Genomic DNA, 10033 nt, shown 5'->3' on the forward strand with positions numbered 1-10033 from the left:
CCCCCCTGCTAGCCTCAGCAGTGAGCTAAAAAATGCCCCCTCACATTAGTGTCCTTGGAGGCAGGTTCCGTGTGGGGTTGGTTGGGGTTGCCAGTTATAAACTTTAAATACAATTTTATTTATAGATAATGCATTAGTTGTACTTCATGCTTACAATGTATGGCACTTGGTGAACATTAATTGTCTTTGCTAATCACCTCTGATGTGTTCGTTGCATGACTGTAATGCCTCGATTCTAGTATTCGGGTACGAAAAACTTCTTTACTAAGAGCACAATTACTTCAAAAACTAACAAAATACAACTTCTGAACACTATTTCTTACATTTCAAGGGAAAAATCTTATATATTTTTTACCTTGGAAAGCTGTCCCCACTATCTAAATCAAAGTTCAAGTTTTGCTTTTTATTACTTTAGGGCCAATAAGCATTTTTACGATCCATCGCTGCCACTTGCATCTGCTAACATAGGTCACCAGGTCACCTAGGATACATGCCTCCACACATCACAATCTATATCCTATTCAGTTCATGGTTTTGATTTTTGAAAATATGTTGTTAAAAAGGTAACTTTCCAAGGAATACATCTTTCTATATGATGGCATGCCATTCTTCGTATATTAACAAAAAGTTCTTTACCATCTTTTCAGATAACACTTCTTTGCTGTTGCTTTATGGAATTTTTTCTTGGCAATGTGACCCCTACCAGTGTACACCTGATCCGGATATAAATACTATTCTTACCAATCTTTCCCATGTGGAAATAATAAAAACCTGCAATTTTGCAGTGGAACTTTTCTTCTCTTCTTGGATATAGGCATATAGCTTTGATTTTTTCCCTCTTTATGTTATCTTCTGCGTCTTCTGTAGTTGTACTCTCTTATTTTTTGCTATTTCATGTTTTTTTCTCTTTGCTCTTTCTTTGTTCATCAACTCTTTGGTAGGCTATCTGCACATTGGACAGAAGTACACGATTTTTTTCCTTGATGTTAATAAACTTATTTTATACTAGTGAAAATTTGGAATTACATGATTGTGCATTTATTTATGCATGTGTGAAAAAGACGTGTCTCACGTCGTCGATAGGCTCCAGAGGATTTTTTGCCTTTCTCATTCCGTAACATTCTACATCTCACACATTTGTACAGGGTCCTGTAATGAATGGCTCGTTCTTTAAGCAAGTGAAGCACCATACCTGACAATATGCAGACTTTTAATATTTTGTTCTATGGTTTCTTTGACTCAATTTCTTTGTGCTTTTGCAGAATTGCCTGGATCAAGATGTGCCTGTTAGAGTTATTCGAGGCCATCAATCTAGTAGTAGTTATGTTGGCAAAGTTTACACATATGATGGCTTGTACAAGGTAGATACTGAGGGGGGGGGGACATTGTTGAGACCGAGTAATTAATGGTTGATGTCATTATTATCATGCCAACCGTATTGGTTTGTCCCATGACCTTGCCAAATATTTTCCAGGTTGTCAAACATTGGGCAGAGAAAGGGGTTTCTGGTTTTACGGTTTTCAAGTTTCAACTCAAGCGTATTGAAGGGCAACCTTCTTTGGTGACTGAACAGGTTCCAATGCTTGCTCATGGATCTTTCAAGAAGTCCATTCCTGAACACAATTATATCATTGATGTGAATATTTGTTAGTGTAGATTTACATAAGGATGGTAGATGTCACTACCTTTGTCCCAATACTACCGGATTTAGTTCACAAATGTGTTGAACCAAGTTTTAAAAAGTCATTTGCCGATTGGTAACCTACTTGTGCAATATATTTTCGTAGACATGTATGTATATTTGATGCAATCCCTTGGTGTCCTGGGCAACTCTAGTCCTGTGTGTGCCGTAACCTACATGTATAATCCCATATAACATTAGTGGACAAGTGCATTCATCATTTTGTTTTTTCACCCTAGACAGACGTGTATTCAAACCTTAGTTACTGTACTACCTGTATATGCTTTAATTTTTCTTTACATTATTGTCAGGTTCATTTTGCTCATGGGCGCATTCCAAGTTCAGTTTCTGAAATACGCGGGTATTAAGAGATGAACTTTAACACTCTTGAGTGTGTGTGCGTGTGTGTGTTTTGACATGGCTGATCCATTTTTTTCGATGTAAGGTTGGTATGCGAGGACATAAGTGGTGGCCTTGAGAATATTCCGATCCCAGCAACCAACCTGGTTGATGATCCAGCTGTTGCTCCGACTGGTAAGTTACATCGTCTCATTTAACTGTGAAACTTCTGTTAGAACATTTAGATCTGTTTGTTGTCCCAAATTTTCTTTTTCCCACATTTGGCAAGTGCATTGGTTTTAGTCTTATACTTCCTTCATCCCAAAATAAGTGTCCACCTTTCTATTCAAGTTTGTCACATTTTGAGTGTCTCATCTTCTTTTTAGAAGCAAAACTCGAATGGATAGAACAGATGGTCCAACTACATAATTTTTTATTTTTCATTACTTCAAATAAGTGTCTACTTTCAAACAGGGCCGGTCCTGGGGGTTTTCATGCCCTGGGCGAAAAAGCTGAAAAATGCCCAACAATATAAAAAACAAACAAAACATCAAGCAAGCAGTTCTTTCTCATGACGATTTTAATTAAATATAACAAAATAATACAACGTAGGACTTAAATAGAAACCTTGAACGACAAAACATAAACCTACATAATCTAAAACGATGTTTTTGTGCAACTTTTAAAAGAAAAAGCATCAATTATTCTATCATAGTACATGTTTGCAAAAAACTTGATTTCAATACTGAGAATATAACTAGTTGAGCCTATCTTGACTTTCTATAGTCCGCAAATATGACTTTAAACCATTTAATTTTATAACTTAAAAAAACAAAATACAAAAGATACGATAATATAAAAAAAATATAAAAGAATATTATGTTTATATAAAAACTACCTTTATATTCATCATCTTGATAAAATAAAAAATGAAAGAATATTACTTTATAATGTGTTTGAATCATACTTCTATATTATTTTTCACTATTTAAATTTTCAACTTAAAGAGGTTGTACTTCAAAGGTTTATATAGGGTCAGAATATTTAAATATATATTATATGGCTAAAAGACATAGACTTCAATTATAGCCTGGTAGAGCTCTTTTTTTTCGACCACAAGTACACATGTTTTGTTCTTGTTGACTTTTGATGAATATTATTGTCAAGAAGTTAGAGAAAACGATGTAGAGAGAATATTTGAAGAACTGGGAAATTGAAGGAATCTTATTTTCGAAATTGGGATTATTCGCAAATGAGGATAACCCAACCTATTTATAGGTATAGCCTAGTCACGCTAGCAGAAAAATAAAACTAACTATTTTAGTTAAAGCCACACTTAACAATTATTTTTCTTACTCACTCTCATAAAGTAACAAGTGTATCTTGAACTTGGGATATTGATGCCCTCTGGTTAGTTGCTGCCCAGGGCGGTCACCCTCGCCGGCCTGGCCTGTTTTCAAAAGTAAGTGCCTACTTTTAATTCTATCCTTAATTATGAGATGGAGAAAATCACTACTCCCTCTATTATTAAGGGTACATTTGGCAGTTTGTTGATTAAAAAGTGTAATAAGCACACATTTTTATAACTGTGTGCCTTTTTCATTGTGGATATTTATGTTCAGATGGAGGGATAAGTTCTTAATATGCTACTCTAAATTGATAACATAAATGAAAAATTGTGCATCTCTTTTGGAATTTCAAACAGAAACACGAAATGCTTAAATTCAATCAATTTGCAGAAACAAATGAAGTTTGCAAAATGATCACCCTTCTGGATTGTTAGATGTAACAAGGATTCTCTGTTCTTGTAATCTCTGTTTGTTTATGCCTTAACCTGTTTCAAACTCTAAGTGAACCTGTCAAAATTACAGCCTATATAATCTTAGTGGCATATTTTTGAATTATAATAGGGCAGGATTAAAGTTGGTTTACTTTATTGAAAAAATGTTTTTCACGTAAGTTTGAGAGCGCTTTTATGATGTTTCTGCATTTGAGCAGCATCTGAAGAAGTATTTTGTGACATAGTGATCTTAATTTGCTTGATTGTTCATCCATTTAAAAATTCTTTAGAAGAGGCGTGCTTCTTTAGCCGACTGGAGACGCCTACACATACTTTTAACAATAGTTCATGGACATCCACTAAATGTTGAACCAGCTTTTTGAGTTTTGACCAGATAGGATATATTTTTCCTCAGAACTTGGCATGTATACGGTGTATCAACAATGGGAACTTGTAGCTGCACTATTTTTATTCTCATAATAGGGTTATTTGAGTTGTAAAAGTCGCCAGAACTAGAGATTAGGGATTCTGATACAAAGACATTCATGACTCGAATTCTAAGTATTAAAACTGGTGGCCGTCTAAAAGCATGATTCTGATTCATTTAAGTTGAGGTTGTTTTGTTAACTTGCCAAGCTATATTTACTAGTCTTTTTGGTTGTGATAGATCCATTCCAATGACAAGCTGTTGCAGCTGAAAGAAGTTGTGAACTAAGGGATATGATGTAAAATTAGCACAATTTGCAACACAGCTTGAATTTCAGGAATATGCTAAGATTGTTACTAACTTAATGTGATGAATTTTGTATTCTTAGTTGAGGTTGATGCTTTGCAAGTCTTTATCTAAATGAATTTGGATGCACACTTCAGAGTCTGCCCTTATATGCATTTGTGAATGTATGTTTCATGTGTGTATTATACTGCTCTTGCTGGCTGGGGTACATGGAACACTTTGGTGCATAAAAAAGTGTAGTTGTCAAGCTTAAACCTCAATTAAGAGAATTGACTATACTAACACTCTGGTTAAGGACATAGAATGTTTAGAAAAATGCCAAGAATCCGGGCTGCCAGACATGGGAACTATATTTTACATTACGCTCTTACACTTCCAACGCAACTGCATTGCTCGCTCAGTTACTCTACATGCAGTAGGGAGTTTGATATTCTTCTAAACTTGTATCAATTTCTATCTCTTTTGGTAACTGGGGTTCAGGCTAGCTTATGGTATTACAATGACTAGGATTTAATAGGTGTCACCCAAGATGGATGTGGCATCACCGATCTTTGTTTTTCATAGATTATAGGCTGGCCTTGGTGGTACGAAGACTAATGTCAAATCGCTGATGACAGCGGTAGATGTAATGTCATTGGTCTTTGCCTTTCCTAATAATTTAGGCAAGGGAGCATGGGAGTGAGCTAAGCTTTAGGATGGGTATGGTGTTATGGCACACTGTCATTTTCAGTGTTACCTTTGTTGCTCTTTTGCTCAATTTACATGCATCAAGCTTCATCTAGCTTGGTGGGGGTGCAGTTTGGCACTTTGGCTGACAAGTTCTTCTAGCGGTGGACGTTGTGGAAATATTCTCAATTTGGTGATTCTCAATAGTTGGGGTATTTTTCTTCAGTCTCAAGGTGTGTTGTTTGTTAGGTGTTTCATACTGTCATTGTTATGCAACATATTTTCAGTATGGTAGAACTTTTTTGCAATTGATCATTTTCCAGATCATGCTTGCCATAAATGTTTTTGTGTGCTGTGTGGGGGTTATCAACACACATTTTTCCTACTACACTGTATACTTCTAATTTATATTTCACCTCCAGGATATTTCATTAGTTTTTTTATTACAACACTGATGGCAGGTTACACCTATTGCAAGTCTATTCAAGTTTCGAAGAGTGTTGTGCTCCCTACTAGTGCCTCTGGATGCAATTGCCAGGGTAGTTGCACTGACCCAAGAAACTGTGCTTGTGCTAGGCTTAATGGCTCTGACTTTCCTTATGTACATCGCGATGGTGGCAGGTGAAAAATAACTTGCAAAAGTACTTTAAAAAGAGTCCACTTAGTGTTCTTTCTTGATCATTCGTTGTTTGTTTGTTTACTAAATAAGTTTATGGTTCATTTGTACGTATCATGCGAGTGTCGACAGATGTTGAAACTTATCTTTCTTCTAACATTCCTTGCGACCTATCTACTTACAGAGATTTTACGTATCTTTAACAGATGCTTCTATTAAGATTGTATGATTCAAGCTTTGCAAGATTTGAAGACACATATCCATCAAAAGAAAAAGGGTTTTGCTACAGTCTGTTCATGATGTTACTTAAATTGTATTAATAGGTTTATGGGGATTTCCATAAAGGTTTTTGTTCCTTCTTTAGCGTTGATATAATGCTACTTTTTGTAATTATGGTTTTTGACCTCCACTTCTATTTTTTGCTTGACACCCAATGCCTATTTTCCAACCATTTGCACAAATTGCATTTGGTCACCACGAGTCATTATTTGAATGTTTTCGTTACATTCCTACAGTTCTGTTTTCTTCTGGTTTTCTTGTGATTTTGGTTGCTTCCCAAGTCTACCAACCTGGATTGATGTACTAATACATTATGGAGAACAACAGCTTTGTCTTCATTCTTCGTTAGCCAACTCTTTGATTATGGATTTTGTAACCACTAATAGTTATTTATCCTGCTGCTCTTTACTATCCAGGTTAATCGAGCCCAAGGCTGTTGTATTCGAATGTGGACCAAACTGTGGCTGTGGGTTGACGTGTGTCAACCGAACATCTCAAAGAGGGTTGAGATACCGACTTGAGGTAGTCTTAACCTTCTCAACTAAAATATCTGTCCACTGATGCAGTTTATTACATCTAGGTGTATATGTTTCTTCAAATGTTTTATGCTTAACTTGCTATTACTGTTAGGTTTTCCGGACTCCAAAGAAGGGCTGGGCAGTTCGATCTTGGGATTACATACCCTCTGGGGCGCCTGTTTGTGAGTACATAGGAATACTCAAGAAGACAGATGACGTTGACTCTAACCCAGAAAACAACTATATTTTTGACATTGACTGCCTTCAAACAATGAAGGGGATTGGTGGAAGAGAGGTACTATCAACTTCGGAAGTACAGAGAAACTGTGTATCTTTGCACATCCATGTGTCAATTTGTCACAAATTGTGGATTTATGGAGCAAAAAAAGAAAATATCATGCATAACTTTCACCATTACCAACATGTTTAGTACTCGTAAACTGGCTATAGTATGTGACAGCCTATTAACCACTATGCATGGGCTTCCATGACTTGGAATCTAAGCCATGACCTAAGAGGATTGCTTGTTTATTTGCATCCTTTTTTACTCGTTTTATGGTGATCAGGACACTTAAATTTGTTTTGGATATGTCAATTTCGTATTTGGAACCGTTTCTGAATTACAATTGGCTCATTACCTCTGCATTAATAATTTTGTTCTATTTGTAGTGTCCCATATTACATGTGACATTTCGTTTTTTTTTCTTTTCAAAATTTGAAACTTAAAATGACTAGTTTATGTTTGTGCAGTTACTCTTATTTCTTATAAAGGATTACCCCTATCAGTTAATCTGATGCAAATTGGTCCACCACAATCAGGCTTCAACTTAAATTCTAAAGATATGTGAATTTTTTTTCCATTTTCTTTATGTGATGTGGCTCGGTTTTGTTACATTTACTTTTTATTACAAGGGTATTTTGGGACCGTACAAACCATTTTTCTTTGTTTTAGTGCAAGACATTTCATGCAACTGATGATAGTATGAAAATTAATAATAGGCTTATTTTTTTAAGTAATTAGGATTGATTGTTATGTTCTGATTCAATTTGTCTTATGAACTCTATAGAGGCGGGTTGGGGAGGTAGCCATGCCATCATTACTGGATAAAGACGATGAAAAAGACAGTGGCCCAGAATTCTGCATTGATGCAGGTGGCACTGGAAATGTGGCGCGTTTCATCAATCATAGCTGTCAGCCAAATTTGTTTGTGCAATGTGTATTGAGTGTTCACCATGACATCACACAAGCACGAGTTATCCTGTTTGCTGCTGACAATATACCACCACTCAAGGTTTACTCCGCTCTCTCTGTACTTAGATGTATATATTTCCCTGCTCCTGTTTGGTTTTTTGTCTAGGTATATTATGTTGATTGTTAATGTTGCTACTTATTTTTTTATGATCTGACTTTCCTGATTTGTTATTTGGCCCTATATTATGTTTTTCTCCAGATGTCATTTTGTTGCATGCAACTTATATGGTCTCTCTGACTGAGATATAGTTAGCATAATGACAAGCAATCAGTCCTGTCTGTTAATATCACTACTTTTAGGGAATGCTAGAGTTAAACAAAAGATATGCAAGTAAAGGGATTATAAATATAATTCTCTTTCTTTATCTTTTTGTTTCGAATTTGGAATTTCTTTGTTCTCAACGCTTCCCAATTTCCAGGAATTAGTCGCTTCAACAGCCTGCGATTTGCATGTTTGATACCCGATTGCTGAAGTTCATGTATTTTGGCTGTGAATGTAGTAGCCTTGAAGGAGAGCAATTGCATTTATGCCGCAGGGCTAATGATTGAATGAGAGAATATACTTCTCGAATTTGCAGTGATTTAGACTTCAATTTAATATGAGAATGTGATCATGGATGACCTTAGAACGACATGCTTTAATGGCCAGTTATTGAGATAGGATAAAGCCACAACCAAAATAAGTTGTTAGGCATTGTAGATGCTTCTTCAAAGGAGTACATTGCATGTTACCTACACACCTTATCATATACCTTCTTAGATTAACAAAACATCATTTGCAGATCCTCTTCTCATCTCTCATATCACTCTATAGAACAATGTGATAAGAAACCTTACGTGGTTTATCCCTAACATAAAATGAAATTAATTATCTGATCATATAGTATTGTAGTGTGTGGCTTGTTAGCTTGACCCTCAATATACTCGAACAATGTTTAGTGCTCTGTAGATTTGGATAAAGGCACTGGTAGTTCATTGACACGACTTCATCATTTTGTTAAGGACAAACATCAAATAATCTAGCGGGTCATACTAAATCTACCTCCCCAATGACACGCCTACCTTCTTTAGTAAAGGGGGGAAATCGGTCCATGTTTTTAGAAAAGGGGTCAATTTGGGAAATTTTTTTGATTTTTGGAAGATATTTGTATATCAAACGGACCCAATGTGTAAAAATAAAAAATCTAGTTGAAAACATAACTGATTGTGGTTCTGAAAGAAGCCCAAATAGAAAACTTGAGCTTATTTCATCCTTTCACTCAAGTCATGATAGTTGTGAGAAATTTTCCAGCATGATTTTGTTGGATTGGTTGAATTAGTTGGTATTTGTGAGACAATTGGATTGTTTTAGCAAACTATCAGTCTAATGCCTACACTCATCTTTTACCAGAATCATGATTGTTTTTTCACAACTATTAAAAGATTGATGTTTAACTGAATGGTTGATTATGGGTTTGTTGTAGGAGCTGACATACGACTACGGTTATGAACTCAATAGCGTGCTGGGTCCAGATGGCAAGGTAAAGCAGCTTGCTTGCTTCTGTGGTGCACCAGATTGTCGGAAGCGCTTGTTTTAGGATCGTGTTGATAGTATTTTTGCGGAAGAAATTGCAAGTCTAGGTAATGCGCGGCTAGGTTAGCCATAAACCGGTCCGACAAACTCTAGGAAAGTAGTCATGGGGTTGGCAGGTGGCACCTTTATCCTATTAAAAATATTATATTAGCGTTCTTTAGCTGGTTGTATGTGGTGGTTGATTGTTCTAGGGAACTGGTGATTTCAGCCGGCAATGTCAATGAACGTTGAATGATTGATATAAACCTAACCAAACCAATTTAGAGAATCCTAAAGAGGTTTGTGGTTATCTTCCCAGTAATTAGTTTGCCAAAATAATCGGAACCCAAGACACGTCTAAATTGTGAGATGCCATTTTTTTAATCAAAAAGAACAAATATTTTTAAGAACGGAAAAAAGAAAGAACCTTTGCTCTCTATTTTGGTTTTATTTTTTGCTATTAAATGTATTATGCCTTTGACACTCGGTTTCTTTACCCCGTAACGTATGTTTAAATTAACATCTTGACACTTGCAAATGCCTTTGCTTTGTGGTTGCAAGTAGTAATGGACAAAAAGAGCCTGGGAGTTGTGTATAATGTTTGGGAAGTGTTTAAT

The 10033-nt window shown here is 35.8% G+C and overlaps 1 protein-coding gene across 3 annotated transcripts in view; it reads left to right on the plus strand.

Annotated features, from left to right (window-relative positions):
• The window catches only part of LOC112504010 (histone-lysine N-methyltransferase, H3 lysine-9 specific SUVH4), a 13638-nt gene extending 3962 nt beyond the window's left edge, over positions 1-9676 (plus strand). For all 3 annotated transcript variants that reach the window (XM_025107972.1, XM_025107973.1, XM_025107974.1), the window contains 9 exons: positions 1263-1361; positions 1475-1573; positions 1993-2042; positions 2127-2215; positions 5661-5820; positions 6511-6616; positions 6725-6907; positions 7680-7904; positions 9328-9676. In XM_025107972.1, coding sequence (XP_024963740.1) covers positions 1263-1361; positions 1475-1573; positions 1993-2042; positions 2127-2215; positions 5661-5820; positions 6511-6616; positions 6725-6907; positions 7680-7904; positions 9328-9441 — 1125 coding nt within the window. In that variant the 3' untranslated portion in view covers positions 9442-9676. The remainder of the gene's footprint in view (positions 1-1262; positions 1362-1474; positions 1574-1992; positions 2043-2126; positions 2216-5660; positions 5821-6510; positions 6617-6724; positions 6908-7679; positions 7905-9327) is intronic.
• The last annotated feature ends 357 nt before the right edge of the window (positions 9677-10033 follow it).

The sequence above is a fragment of the Cynara cardunculus genome, unplaced genomic scaffold, assembly GCF_001531365.2.
Source record: "Cynara cardunculus var. scolymus isolate 2C unplaced genomic scaffold, CcrdV1 Un_Scaffold_4361, whole genome shotgun sequence".
NCBI lineage: Eukaryota > Viridiplantae > Streptophyta > Magnoliopsida > Asterales > Asteraceae > Cynara > Cynara cardunculus.